Genomic DNA, 14,765 nt, shown 5'->3' with positions numbered 1-14,765 from the left:
AAGACTCCGTGCTCCCAGTGCAGGGGACGTGGGTTTGATCCCTGGTCAGAGAACTAGATCCCGCATGTATGCCGCAACTAAGAGTTTGCATGCCCCAACTAAGAAGCCCACATGCCACAACTAAGGATCCTGCATGCCTCCAACTAAGACCCGGTGCAGCCAAAATAAATTTTAAAAAAAGAAAAAAATAACTGTTTAGGAAATGATAGTACAGAGATATGACAAAAATTATGAAGATGGTATGAGAATAACAAATGAAAATGCTGTAATGTACAGTGAAGATGAGGTCTCTGTCCTGGCAAGAATGTAGGCATGTAGTTTAATTTGTTATCCCAGCATCAGCTCGGCTGTGCTTCCCTTTTTGCCAGGACTGCTAGGAAACTCAAAGAGAAATCTACGCAGCTGCATTTTCATTCTTGAAGGATGTCTGCTTCTGACATACAATTTCTCATCTTTCCAAGTTCATATTTAACTGGCCCCTGTTATGAGTCATTAGTACTGGCTGCCTCAGAGCCTGGTTGGCAGGAGGTTGGAAATGCATTATAAATAAATAAAGGGTGTCATTAAGTATGGGAACTTTGTAATCAAATTCCAGCTCCACAACTTGAGGGACCTTGGGCACTCACATCACCTCCTGCACCCTTGGCTTCATCATCTATAAATGTGGATGATGGAGGCCTACTTCCTAGTGAGGATTAAATGAACTGAATGCATACAAGCATCAAGCACAGAGATTGGCAGATGGTAAATGATCAATGTTAATTGTTAGGATTAGTATCATTATTGGGACTTTGATTCTAAATGAGGAAAGAGGAGCAAACTTGGGGAACTCTGTATACCCCCAATATCAGGTGTAATCTTGAGTCTGGTACCCAGGCTTGACAATCAGGAATGGAAAAATCACAATCATCTAGGCTGAAGCTCTGTGGGGGCAACCACTAAATTCTTAGGACCTAGTACAGTGCCTGGCTCATACTCAATGCTTATTGAGTGAATGAATGGAGGAACAGCTACAATGGGCCAGGGTGGGCAGTTGTTTGTGGGCGCCATGCAGCAAGGGTGTCCCAGGGCCCTTGAAGGCCTTCCTGCCGTGGGTTTCAGGGCACAGAGGCAGTCTTCTTTAATCCTCATGGCAACCCCAGAGTGGACTGTCTCCCATTTTACAGATAAGAAAATGGAGAGGCAGAGACACAAAGGACTTTGTCCAAAGTCGCCCAGGTAATGAGCGGTGAAGTCCCCAGGTCAGCAGGAGACCCCCTTTCTCCCCGTCCAACCCCACCTGTGCTCCTGGGCCCCGAGTCCAGTGCTTCCCAGAGAAATGATCTTATTTCAGTCTCTTCCTCACTGACCACAAAGACTCAGTCCTGTCCTCAGAAATATTTGGAAAGTTTTATTTAAATGTTTTGTGTTCCCTTTTAACCAACATCAAAAAGAGAAAAATTCTTGGCTGTTCCCAACAGGAGAGCCACTTCAGAGAGGAGCATGTGTGTTCAGAGCTGGGAAGCGTCTGCTTTGCCAGGCTGCTCTTCCCAGCCTGGGCCACCCTGGGCTGGACGGCCAGTCCCAGGAGCTGACTTCCTGGGAGCCCCAGGCGGCCTTGGAATGAGTGAGTGAGCAAACCCCCATCCCGAGGAGGAGGACCTGGTCTCCCCTGCAGTTAGGACTGGGCTTGGGGACAGCGACATGAGCCTGGTAGGGCCTGGTGGGTTCCAGAGGGAAGGAGAGGGGAGTGGGAGGGTCAGATCCGGAATGTTCCGTAGAAGCTCCAAGGCCTCTGGGTCTGGAGAAATAATACGTCTGCTAGAAAAATAAGATGCTTTGAGAAGTTCTGCAGTCTATGTTCTCTGCCTGCGCAAGAGAAACCAACCCTGTTGGCCAAAGGGGCAGCGGGTGGGGGCAGAGGCTGGAGGCCAGCAACTGGTGGAGATTTCCAGAGGGGAGCGAGGTGGCAGCAGAGAGACTTTGGTTTCCTGGGTCCCCTTTCTGGCAGCTGCAGAGGCTGTGGAGGCCTCTGCCTCCCGCCCCTTGAGGTGTGGGCTGCCGGGGAGTGGGCAGCACTGGGAGAGGGAGGCCAGCCATCTGTCATGGGCTGGTCGATGCCCAGGCCCTGGGCCCTCAGAACAGGATGCCCAGGGGGAGCAGGGCCAGCAGGAACAGCAGAGGGCCTGGGGAGGGGCTGCCTGACAAGCTGGTGGAGGCACAGTGGTCGCGGTTGGCACCGATGCAGGCTGCGTAAGCCATCACGTGGGGGATGTAGTTCTGCTCGTGGACGCCGTGCAGCAGGTGTGCCATGGGGCCCTTGGCGAAGACGGCTACGTCCTCCCCGCCGTGGGTCTCGTGGCGCAGGGGCACGGCGGACTGTGCCTGGTAGTTGTCGTGAGCTGCGGGCCAGAAGAAACACTTGCTGAGAGCCTACCAGGGGCCTGGCACTATGCAGTAGCTTCCCCGTGCCCCTTCCAGGTTGGCTTGAATGCCCCCATTTTATAGAAGAGGAAACTGAGGCTCACTGCAGGGAAGTCATTTCACACCAGGCCACAGGATTTGGGCCTGAGTCTGTTCTGACACAGAAGCCTGCACTCTCAACCCCCAGACCTCATCCGGGCCGTCTGGATTAGAAGGGAAGAGTCAACCCAGGAGAGCCTCTTACCATCAGCTGTGCCATTAGGCCCCCAGGGACCCCTGGGGACATCATGAACAAACACCTAACAATATGGAATTGGATAAGCAGACTGGGAAGGCTCACACACTGGAGTATTATACAGCCAGTAAAAACAGTGTAACATAGCAAGCACCTGCACGTGCCAGGCAACACGCTAAGCTCATCAGATCTATCTAGTCCTTCAGACAACCTTAGGAGGTAGATATGGAGGAAACGGAAGCTGAGAAAGTTTAAGTTATGTGCCCAAGGTCACAGAGCTGGTAGATTTTAGGAGGGGATTCAAATTAAGGTTGTTCTGACTCAAGTCCTGGCTATTCTGAGACACACACCCCCAGCCTTAACTACAGGACTACACTGTTTCCAAGCTCATCCCTAAGGGGGTGCCCTGTCCCCTCCCAGCTCTGGGCCTTGCAGTCTTACCGTAGTCCACCATGGAGACATTCTCTCGCTCACCGCCCACCACCTTGTAGCCAGGCCCGTTGCCGTACAGGATGGCAGTGAAAGGCTTCTTGTCTGTGTCACTCAGCATGGGGGCCAGACCTGCACAGGGAGGCACTGGTCCAGGGATCATGTTGGAGTATAGTCCCCAGCCCCCAGCTTGGCAACCCCTGGGTCCCCTTTCAAGGAAGCCACCTTCCAAACCCAATTTATTTCCAACCAGCCATCCTTCAGTTTTCACTGTGCCCACATCCTCCCATCTGTTGGTCTGTCCGTCCATCCTTCCATCCATCCTCTCCTCTCCCCTGTCCATTAATCCATCCTCCCTCTCATTTTTCTACCCATCCATCATCCAGGTGGCCACCCATACACCCATCCAGGCATCACTTCACTCCATCCCCCATCCTGTGTTCCCCCACCTGTCAGTGACTTCTCCTCCCTACCCAATTCTGAGTCTCACATGTGCCAGGCCCTGGGCTTGCCAGGTCTCCCACCTGACTCCTGCTCCCAGAGGGCAGACCCTGGGAGTGTCCAGTGCCCACCCCAATGGAGGCCCACTTACCAAAAATAGAGTTGCCACGGGGGGTGTATCCGCCAAAGGTAAAGACGTGGGAGTGGTCGGCAGTGACAACGGTCAGCGTGTCTTCCACGGAGGTCATGGTGCCTGCCTGCCCGATTGCCCGGTCCATCTCCACCGCCTCGTGCAGTGCCTGCTTGGCTTTGCCCTCGTGGTGCCCATGGTCAATCCTTCCCCCTTGGGACACCAAGGCAAAGGCCTCCAGTGAGGGGGCGGGGAAGGAGATCTGACCCCCAATTCCCATCCCGTGACGGCCAGGGGACTCCCCTGGGCCAGGCACCACACCAGGCATTTGACGCAGCCATTCGACCTTCACAGCACCTCAGAAGGTGAGTTGTTGGACCACAGGCCCACGCATGGAGAGTGCAAAGCCAGGGTTTAAAGCAGACCCACCACCCCACTCTGCTCCCAGCACTGCTTCTTCAGCTGCTCGGTATCCCTGAAGACCTCGGAGAGGTAGGGAAGGGACCCAACATGCCTGAATGGCTACTAGATGCCAGGCAGCTAGGTGCCAGGCATAAGCTGACGTCTCGTTTCCCCTTCACAACAACCGTGGGCAGAGATGGGTACGATTAGCCCCGTTTACAGATGGAGCAGCTGAGGCCGGGAGTGGAAAGTGATGTGTCCAAGGTGGGATCTGCTGGGATTTGAATTCAGGTGTGACTCACTGGAAAGCCCTGTTTTTCCATCTCCACTTTGAATACATCCCCTCTGAGGGTAAAGCACGCTCCTAAAGGGGAAAAGCCCTCCATGCCTGGGCAGTGCCTACGGCAGCCTTCCATAAAGGCCTGGGGAAGCCTGCACCTCATGCCACCTCCCCCAGATGAGCACAGGAGGCCTGGAGTTAAGCCTGGCTTAAAGGTCACAGCTAAGGCTGTGTGATTTCAGAGAACACCTTCCATCTCTAACAGAAAGACAATGCCTGGTGGGCACTCCCAACTCTGAGGGTCCTGAGCCTGGGCGCCCGGCCGCCCTCCTTCCTGCTAGCCTGGGCCTCACCACTGCGGCCCGGCAGGCTGGCAGGGTGGGTCCCTCCTTTGTTGTGGCTCTGGGAGCAGCTGGTCTGGCGGGCCCAGTCTTGGCCCCGCTCACAAAGAGGACCGCTCCCGGGGGAGCCCGTGCTCACCACCACTGGTTCCTGCCTGGTTCTTCGGCATCAGAGGCCCGTTCAGGGCCAGGCCAAGACCGCCGTGCTTGAGTGGGAACCCCGGGGCTTGGCAAGAAAGCCGCCGAGTTGGGCTGGCGCCCGCTGGCCTCTGAAGGGCGGAGGGGCCTGAGCGTGTGCGTATGTGTGGTGAGAGGATGTGTGCAAATACGTCCGTTGTGTGGGTCCATTTAGAACATGGAAGACAATAGTTGTTAGAACCTTGGAAGATTCCAGAAACTTTATCATTTCCTCTCACTTCCTATTGTGATTGACTTAGCTACTGTGTAATCATAATAATGATAATAATAGAAGCATCAAGGATTTATTCTCTTTTGGGCCCTGTTCCAAGTACATTATGTCTCTGAACGCAATGGATGCTAATAACCGTTCTTGGAGAGGGGGACTATTTTTGGCCTCATTTTACAGAAATGTACAGGTAGAGGTCACAGAGCCAGTGGGCGGCAGCATCAGGACAACGACTCCAGGGCCTCACAACAGTGCTGGGAAACCCCAGGAATGTCGGCATACAGCACCCCTGCCTCCTGAAGGGTCTGGCTCTCCCAACCCAGGGGACCCCAGGATATACCAGGGTCCGCCCTGGGCCTTCTCCTCTCTGACCTTGTTCCCACACGGGCCCAGTAACATCAGAGGTCTGCTGTCCAGCTGCGAGGGTTCCTGCAGACCGATGGGCATCTACAGAGGAGGACCCTGGGCCGGCGTCCTTGGGCCCAGCCAGGCAGCTGCTAAGAGCACATTTGTCTACTGGGGCCTGCTGATTTGTCTTTTGGGAGGAGTGAAGCTGAGGGGCCTGCACACCCCTCCAGAGCCAGGCCTTGGGGAGGTATTTCCAAAAGGAAGAAACTTGCCTCCTCTCTCAGGAAGCCTTCCTGGACTAGTAAGCCAGATGTGCCATCTCCACGCCCAGAGGAGAGCTGCTTGTTGGGCTGGGAACTTCAGCACCGCCCCCTTTTCCCCCCTCCCTCCACAACCCATCTCCCTAAAGGAATCTCCCTGCTCATCCCCAAACTGGACAGTTCTGAGAGCTGGACCGCCCTACCCCTGAACCCATCTGGAAGCTCCCAGGGAAGTGGCCCTGCAGTCAGGCCCTGGACCCCTACCTTCCACCAGCAAGAAGAAGCCTTTGGGGTTCTTGCTCAGGATCTTAATGGCCATCTCCACCATCTCGGAGAGTGAAGGGTCAGTCACGTTGTTCCTGTTGAGCTCATACTGCATGTCCCCTGGCTCAAAGAGACCTGAGGAGGACCCGGGAGGATGTGGGTGTCTCAGGGGGCACAGGCTCCCCACACACAGCTTGGGGGTAAAGTGGGGGGATGGAAGCTCATCGGGGTGGCTCTTGCGGGCCTGACTTGTGCCAGGTGCTTTGGGCGCGCTTCCTCCTTTCATCTTCTTAGTCACGCCATGGTGAGAGGGACCACCGTGTCCATTTCACAGAGGAGGAGGCTGAGCCTCAGGTGTTCAGTACCTTGCTATTTTCAGCTGCTAAGTGGGAGACCTGGGATTCCAATCCATCAGCCCACCCTGAGCCCATAGAGCCCTGGACATGGCAGAGGACTGTGTCCTGGCCTCAACAAGGCAGCCTGGGTGTGTATTTACATGTGATTTACAGGTCAGGCTTGAAGGGCTCAGTGCCCTGTGCAGTGAAACAGAAGAAGGGTTGGGGTCACTGTCCCTTCTGTTCTGAGCTCGGTTTTTTCCCTTGTGAAGTAAGGAGAGTGATCCATTTCTTACCCATGTCACAAGATTCCACAAGTACTGGGTTGGTGTTTCCAGTCCTGGTTGTCCTTCCAGAACACCTTGCCCTTCCATGAGTGCATGCAGCCAAGCAAGAGCTCCAATTAACAGAGTGCTTACTCTGTGCCACACGCTGTCCTATGTGCTTTGGAAGCACTTATGCACCAGCCTCTGAGATGGCACCCAATAATCCTCCCTCCTGGAATTCATGCCCATGTGTGCCCCTCCCTCACTGACTAGGGCTAGCCGCTGTATCCAACAGAACACTGTAGAAATGATGGTGTGTGACTTCCAGGCCAGGGCATAACACACTGTGGCCTCGGCCTTGCATACTCTTACATTTCTGGGGGAAGCCAGCCGCCATGTTGTAAGGACACTCAAGCAACTCAATGGAGAGATTCATGTGGCAAGGAGCTGAGGCCTCCTGCCAACAGCCTGCACCAAGTTATGAGCCATATGAGTGGGCCACCTCGGAAGCCCCAGCCCCAGACAAGCCTTCAGATGACTGCAACCTCACGAGAGACCCAGCTAAATCACTCCCAAACTCCTGACCCAGAGAAACTGTGAAGGAATAAATTGTTCAACAATCATTATAAATAAAACAACTTTACAGTTGTTTTAAACTGTAAAGTTTTGGGATAATGTGTTATGCAGCAACAGGTAACTTATATATTAGCTCACTTAATCCTCATGACAACCCTGAGGTAGGCCCTATTGTTATCCCCATTTTACGGAGGATTCATTATCCTTATTTTATAGAAAACTGTGGCACAGAGAGGAGAAATCACTTGCCCAAGGTTGCACAGCTCATGGGTGGTAGGAGCTGGATTTGAACCCAGCACTCTGGCTCTAAGATCCATGAACAGAACTTTCTTGCTCCATGGGTACATGCATGACTCTACACAGCCAGTGTGGGGTATGGGGTGTGTGCTGTGTGACCCAGGCAAGTAGAGAGCTGTGTGTGTATCTGAGGGATCCTCCAGGTACCCAGCTCTAAGCCATAATTTCCAGTGACACACCCAGGACCCAGGGGCTGTGTTCCTTGAGAAAGATTTGCAGGAGGTTTTGCCACCACTTGCTTGGCCCAATAGCCAGAAGGGAAAGAGGACCCAGATGTCTGCATGGTGGCACTCAGGGTCTCATTCCACCTGGCCTGGAGCCGCCCCCAGGCCCCGCACCTGTTTCCCACTCCCTGGGGAAATGGGGGCAACCCCCAGTCAAGACCACTGGAGACAATCTAGCTGGCTTCTGCCCTGGCAACACAGCAGGGCTGGCTCTGGGTCCCCTTGCTCCTCAGTCTAGGACTGTTTAAGTCCCAGCTCCAGCCAGGGTTCAAACTCACCTGGGCCCTAATTCTAACTGGCTGTGTGGCAAGCCAGAGGTCGTTTCCTTTCTCTGAGCTTTGTTTCCCTTTGTGCTCAATGGAGCTATTCACCCTGCACAGCCAGCAGATTTCAGGTCTAATTCTATGAACCAGAACCCCTCCCTCACCCCTCCCAGGTCCTGGAGGCTGAGGGCAAAGGTCCCTAAGTAGGGGGGCAGCCTGGGACCTCGTCCCCGGGGCACCCAGCTGTATGTCCACTCCATCCCCCTCCACTTACCCAAGAGGTAGTCCACGGTGTAGGGGTCGAGGGCCAGGAGTTCGGTGCGGTTCCAGATATAGTGAGAGTGCTAGGAAGGAGGGCGGTGTCAGCCAGGCCAGGGCTGGGGAAGTCAGAAGGACTAACCCCAGCTGGTCTCAAAGTCTGCGGCATGTACTGGTTCTCTTCAGTCATTTAAAATCCCTCCCCGAAGACCTACCATCCCTGCCTTCAAGAAATGGCAAATAAATGGGCAATTTTAATGCAGGGAGATGAGAATCTGGAGACCAGAGACCACTGTGAGCCTAGAGGCAGGATCAGAGAGGGCTTCCTGATGTCCTAATGAGGCCTTGAAGGACAAGCAGCAATTGATCAGCCTGGGGTCAGGAAGTAGAGTTCCAAGCATGGGGAGGGATCAGGGAGCAAAGAGGGAGGCGCAGATCACAGCGGGCCTTGAGTGCCCACTGAGAGGTATGGGCTATGTGTATTCTGAGAGCTGTGGAGAGCCAGGGAGGAAGCAAAGCCCTAGCTCTGCCCTGGGGACCCCATCCAAGGGGGAGATAAAGGAAGTACTGTTTCCCCAGGGCACAGAGGCCATGCGAAGGGGCTGGCCAGCTTGCCTGGTGACGGCACCATTCAGGCCTAGACTGGGGGGTCCCAAACTACCAGGAATCAGCTGTGTGTCCACTGGAGAGCCCCTTGCCTTCTCTGGCCAATGGCATTGGGATCAGAGGTTTCTGAACCTCAGGGGCTGCTTTGGGAAGGAGGGTGGGAAGGCTAAGAAAGTGGAGCTCCCCTCCTTCACTGAGATGATTCTCCTATGTTATCTCATTTGTCCCTCACATCACCCATACAAGGTAGGTACTGTATTCTCATTTTACGGATGAGGACACTGAGACACACAGATTAACCCATACTAAGGCATGATTTGCGAAGAATGTGTGGCTTATCTGAAACCTCAAAGTGATACCCTGTTCGGTCCAGTGATGTGGGCGCCTCTCTCCCTCTTGGTGTCTAGACTGAGCTCCAGGGTAAGCCCCCTGCCTGGGCAAGAAGGATTAAGCTCTGGTCCCATGTTCCAGGTAGAGAAACTGAGGCTGGGAGTGGCGGTGTCTCTCGGACTCGGGCTGGGATGGGGCTCTGGTCCAGCCTGAGCTGACTCAGGAGTGGGAAAGGTTCAACGCAGCTCAGTCCCGCCCCTACCAGCCCCGGGGGGCCATTCCCCAGCCCCTACCCCCCACCTCGCTCTTGGCCCAGCCCTATCCCACAAGGCCTCCCCGGGGGCCAGTCCTGGAACCCTCAGAAACCCAACCCCAGAGTGACATCAAAGTGGCTGCCAGGCTGCTCCCCACTGTCTTCAGCCCTGACCGCAGTCATTTCCAGACCCCAGCTGCCCCAGGCCCAGCGGCCGGCAGACGGATTTCAAGGGCCAGAGCTGCTCCAGGGAGCCTGCGCCCAGGTCTTCCCACGCTCCAGCAGCCCAGCACGTGCCCCGGCCTGGCCCCTCCCTGCCACCTCTGCCTGCAAGACCCTCCCAATATCGCCTCCTCCCCCTCCTCCCCCTTGTCAGGGCTTCTCAGCCCCACCCTTGTGGTCTGTCCCCTCTGGGTTCCCGTAGCTCCTGGGCGTCTCACCATCCAAGCACACAGCATTCCACGTTTCCTTAACCACCTGACTCATCCTTTGGACCTCATGCCTAGCCAGGGGCCCTGCACACAGTAGGGGTGCAGGTGGACTGAATGTCTATGCAGGTTATGCCTTGGCCCACCTTCCTCCTTACTGCCTGAAGGTATTTCACTGTGGTCTTGAAGGAAGGAATTGATGGGCACCTATTATGTGCCATTCATATATCTGTAAGGCCCTCTGAGCCCGTTGAAGTAAGAATTATGACCCCATTCTACAGAAATGAACACGGATTCAGAGAGGGCTCCCGCAGCCCTGCCCACTGCAGGCGTCCCCTGCAGCCATCAGGCCCCCAGACAGGCTACCTTGTGTTTCGGTTTGAAGCTCTTCCAGATGTCGATGAGGTTCAGGCCGTCCAGCCTCGTGCCCCTGGCCTTCTCGTCCATCTCATACTCCACATCGGTTCTATTCTTGGGGAACATGTACTTCCGGCCGCCCCCCATGATCACCTAAAGGGGACACAGCCATGAGGAGCCCAGGGCGCCATGACGTCCAGAGGCTCCAGAGGCCCGGCCTGGAGAGCTGGGCTCCTGGGGGCCTGGCGGGTGGGGTGGAAGCTTCTCCGGCATGGCGAATCCTGGCTGCAGTCCACGCTGCCCTCCCCGAGCCTCCACTTCTCCAGCTTGGGGGCAGGGATGAAATCACGAGGCTATTGGGACTGTGATTTGGGCTTCTGGGTGAAACATTGCAGCTAACCTCCCTTATTCGGCTTTCCAGAAGCCCGACGCATAACTTGGGCTTCTGTGAGAATAATACCATTTACAGAGTGTGTGTCAGGCACTAAGGACTTGAGATACATGATCTTATTCAACATCATACCAAGGCTGTAAGGGAACCCGTGTCACCTGTTTTCCAAATAAAGAAATGGGTGTAGAAATGTGATTTCTTTCTCATAAGGCCACACGGCCAGTGAGGGGCAGAGCCAGGATTCGAACCCGAGGCTCCTCCAGCCCCAGCACCAGGGCCCTGCGGCGTCCATGGAGCTGAGGAAGGGGACTCTGAAAGCCTCCTCCCCCCACAGCCAGGGAGGTCTTGGGGCAGCCCAGCTGGGAGCCTGGCAAACAGTGGGCCAGTACCCACGTCTGTGTAGTCACCACCAGGCTAATTTTACCCACTGTGCTGACCCGCTTGGGCAGACGGACACGGGACTGTTTGTTTTCCTGGGGAGTCCATGTTTGAAGTCCCGGCTATTTTTAAAACGGGGGCCAAGGGCATAATAGCCGCCGCCCGCAGTGACCACCACACCACCAGTGTCCTCCTGTCACCGTGGGCGTCAGCCCAGGCCACTGCCCTTGGCTGACACCTTGGGAGAGCAGACCCAGTGACAGCTGGCCTCAGATCCATTGTCCTGGGACTGGCATTTCATGGGCACCCTTCTCAACCTTCCATTCCAGCTCCCTCCTCAGAACCCAGGTTCCACAGGGTGGAGGGGGAGCCAGGAGTCCAGGCCGGTGGTACAGGTGGTACAGGTGAGGGGGGTTACGGGCTGGCCGCAGGACCAGCCTGGATCCTGGGGAACCAGAAAGAGCTCTGAAGTCAGGCTTGGGTTTGAATCTTGATTCTACTGCATCTTGACCAAGGGCTTGTCACTTAAGCTCTCTGCACCTCAGTTTCCTCAACTATAAAATGGAAGTAATGCCCACGCACAGGACTGTCCCAGCCACTGGACTGTCCCAGGAGGAAATGCAGTGATGCAGTGCAGTCCCGGCACCTGGGGCTGGCCTCCCGTGGAAGGTATTCTCAACGGCCAGAAGTAGTAGAGATCCAAGTAGTTCCATGGAGGCAAGTTCCTCACTGCCAGCTCCAGCCAGGAGCTCTGGGGGTAGGGCAGGCTGTTAAAAAAGGAGAAGGGGACCCCGGGTCACTGGCCCCCCGCCCCCGCAAACTGTTCCCACAGAACCTGACCCCTTGGCATTTTCAGAATGGAAAATGAAGCCCCCAATCTTCTTGCCTGGAGCCTCATCATTTCCAGCCCCAGCAGGCACTTCACACACTCATTAAACTCCCAAATAACAGACTTGCTGTTTGGCTTTGGGGTTTGGGTTTGTGCCTTTCATTTTTCTTTTTTCTTTTTTTCTTTTTTTTTTTAGCAAAAGATATTTATTTTCAGGGCGGACACCAGGATTTTTGTTTCATGTACAGCCTGGGGGCTGGGGGGCTTTGGGGTGGTGGTGATGCAGGGGCAGAGGAGAGAGAGAAGGATGAGGAGGCTGAGAGAGGAGAGGGAGGAGGGGCAGTCCCCACAGCTGCCCCACCTCCCCACTCACGCCCTAGCTCATCCCCCAGCGGCCTCTGCGGATTACCACCCCCCTAAACCCAGTTCACACCCCTCCCCCCTGCCCGCCCCCACCAGAGAAGCCTTCCTTTAAGCTCCTGTCCCCTTCTCAGGCTGTTGCTGCCAAATCTCTCTCAAGAGCAGCCCGTAATTACACCCTGTGCTTGTACAACAAATGTTCTCACATCCATGACCTCATCTCAGCCTCCAGCGGCCCTGGGAGGGGGCAGGTGGGGCTCTCTGTCCCTGTTGCACAGGTGGGGACACTGAGGCTTGGGGAGGGGAAGCGACTTGTCCCAGGACATGAGTCAGGTACAAAGTCAGAACGGCGGCTTTGCCTGAGACGGTCACTTGCTAGGAGCGATCAACAGGACTACGTGTCCCGAGAGGGGCAACTCAATCCACTGCTCAGAAAAATGAGGGGTTGGAAGAGGGGCCAGGTGGCACTTAGAAATTGGGGGGATGGCATGGGGGGGCAGAGGGTGGGTCTGGGAGCCAGGAAGTTTGTCTGGTGGGGGTAGAAACAGAGGTAAGGGGTAGGAGGGACCTGGGGGCTCTCTGAGCCTCACTGAACCCCCATTCTAGGCTTGGGGGCTGAAGTCCCCTCACCTCCTCACCAGCCCCTGGCAGTAGGTAACAGGAGTCTGAAAAGGGAACAAGCCAGAGGTTCTCATTTAAGAACAGAGAGTAGGGACCCATCTGAACATCAGGTGGACAATGCTGGGGTGCACATGTGCTAAGCCTGCTCCGTATGTCAAAGCTGGTGTTTCAGGGCAGGGACATGTGGCTGCTCGTGCATAAATGCTACCACTTTCTGAGCACTCACTAGGCATTGGGCCCAGGGCTAAACTCTACAGGGATTATTTTATTTAGATCTTGCAATGGGCTTTTAAGGTAGGTACATTTCACAAAAGGGTTGTAGAAGGGAAGGCTCAGAGAGGTTAAGTAACTGACCCAAGGTCACACAGCTAGCAAGCAGCAGGGCAAGGATTGGAACCCAAGTTTTAAAGTAAGAGCTCGGGTTAACCACGGCCCACACCACCTTTTCTCTGGGCATGCTGCCTGAGGGCACGGGACACGTGCGTGTCTGTGCATGTGGGAATGTACAGGGCAGGTACTCCCCTGAGATGGCACTGTGTCACCCCCACGCTCCAGTGCAGCGCCAGTTTCCAATTTACAGAATAATCCCTGGGCGCCTGGTTCTTGAGGTGTGGTGGCGGCCACATCAGGATTCATCCCTCAGCCCCACCGCGGAGGAATCCTACAGTGCCTCCCTGCCCCAAATGCAAATCCCCTCATGGGCTGGGAGCCCTCCCAGGTGCGTGGGGAGCCAGGCCAAACTGCTTTTCCCGGGCCAGTCTAGGCCTGAGGCCTCGGACCCACAAGCCCCTACTCTGGCTGCACTCCCGCACTCGCCTCGATGTCCCTGACGTTGTGCATGAGCTGGTAGGCGATGTCCTTGCAGCCCTGGCTCAGGGCCTCCGGGGGCATCTCGTTGTCCGAGTACCAGTCCCGGTCAGCAGAGTGGGCGTAGGCGGCGCTGGGGGTGGCGTGGTTCACTCGCGTGGTGGTCACGATGCCCACGGATTTCCCTGGGGTGTGGGAGAGGAGGGGTTGGCTTCGCCTGGAAATGGGCGTGTCCAAGCTGTCTTCCCCCTCCCTCTCCTAGCTAAAGACAGGCCAGTTCTGCTGCCTGCCTGGGCCCCAGTCTCCCCATCCGTACTAAAGGTGGGGTCGGTGGCTTCCAAATATCCGGGCAGCTCAGATACTCTGCCTCTGTGACCCTCGCCCCTCCTGAGGGCCCTTGAGTTGTGAGCACCTGGGCTGGAGCCCTCCCCTCCACCACAGACCCTGCAGAGCCCCACCCTGCAGGAAGCCCCCCGGCTGCCCTGCAGGAACACAAGGGCCCCTCCGCAGGGCTCTCAGGTGGAGTGTGGTTCTGTCACCTATGTCAGCCGGCCTCATAGCCTGACTCCAAAGTCCCTGGGGGCACGTGCCAGGGCCTCCCAATTCCAAGGAGGAAGGGAGAAGGGGTAGACATTTACTGGACTCCCACGGGAACAGTGCTGGGCTCGTCCCTGACCTTCCTCACACTAAACCTGGGAGGGGGTTCTGTGTTCATGCCCATTTCATAGTCAAAGGAATAGACTCATGGAAATGAGCTGGGAGCAAACGCACACCTGAGTGACCCCCTAAACCACTAGCTTTCGCTGTCATGGAAAGGAGTCCATGACTATTTCACAGAGGCCCAGAACCTCAGAGCTGGAAGGGCCCTGGAGAGCATCTTCTTCTACCCTCTCCCCACTGTACGGTTGGAAAGAGGCTCAGACAGGCCACAGAGCCAGGCCCACTCCCCACCACTCGCCCCACTCACCTGCGTCCTTGGCCCAGCGCAGGATGGAGGTGACCTCGTTGCCCTGAGTGGTGTTGCACTCGGTGCGCTGGGTCGCTGCGCTCACTCCCACGGTGCCCTCGTTGGCCTTCACCCCGCACAAATAGGCGGTGGCGGTGCCCGCGCTGTCAGGGACCTGAGCGTTGGTGTTGTATGTCTGCAGGAGGGAAAGGAGGGTCAGGAGGTGGCCCGGCCTTGGCCCACTCTGCTGCCCTCCGACCCCCACTCACACCATGGGGCCTGGGCACGAGGGAGACAGAGG

The 14,765-nt window shown here is 55.9% G+C and overlaps 1 protein-coding gene across 2 annotated transcripts in view; it reads right to left on the bottom strand.

The window, feature by feature from the left end:
• Positions 1-1,370: 1,370 nt before the first annotated feature.
• The window catches only part of ALPL (alkaline phosphatase, biomineralization associated), a 60,112-nt gene continuing 46,717 nt past the window's right edge, over positions 1,371-14,765 (bottom strand). For both annotated transcript variants that reach the window (XM_036834983.1, XM_036834992.1), the window contains exons 5-12: positions 14,486-14,660; positions 13,528-13,703; positions 10,142-10,285; positions 8,175-8,244; positions 5,940-6,074; positions 3,660-3,851; positions 3,080-3,199; positions 1,371-2,381 (exon numbers count right to left, since the gene is read on the bottom strand). In XM_036834983.1, the coding sequence (XP_036690878.1) occupies positions 2,116-2,381; positions 3,080-3,199; positions 3,660-3,851; positions 5,940-6,074; positions 8,175-8,244; positions 10,142-10,285; positions 13,528-13,703; positions 14,486-14,660 (1,278 nt within the window). In that variant the 3' untranslated portion in view covers positions 1,371-2,115. The remainder of the gene's footprint in view (positions 2,382-3,079; positions 3,200-3,659; positions 3,852-5,939; positions 6,075-8,174; positions 8,245-10,141; positions 10,286-13,527; positions 13,704-14,485; positions 14,661-14,765) is intronic.

Source organism: Balaenoptera musculus, chromosome 1, assembly GCF_009873245.2.
Source record: "Balaenoptera musculus isolate JJ_BM4_2016_0621 chromosome 1, mBalMus1.pri.v3, whole genome shotgun sequence".
Taxonomy (NCBI): Eukaryota; Metazoa; Chordata; class Mammalia; order Artiodactyla; family Balaenopteridae; genus Balaenoptera; species Balaenoptera musculus.
The sequence above is the reverse complement of the archived record's forward strand: the minus strand, read 5'-3'. Positions and strand labels throughout refer to the sequence as shown.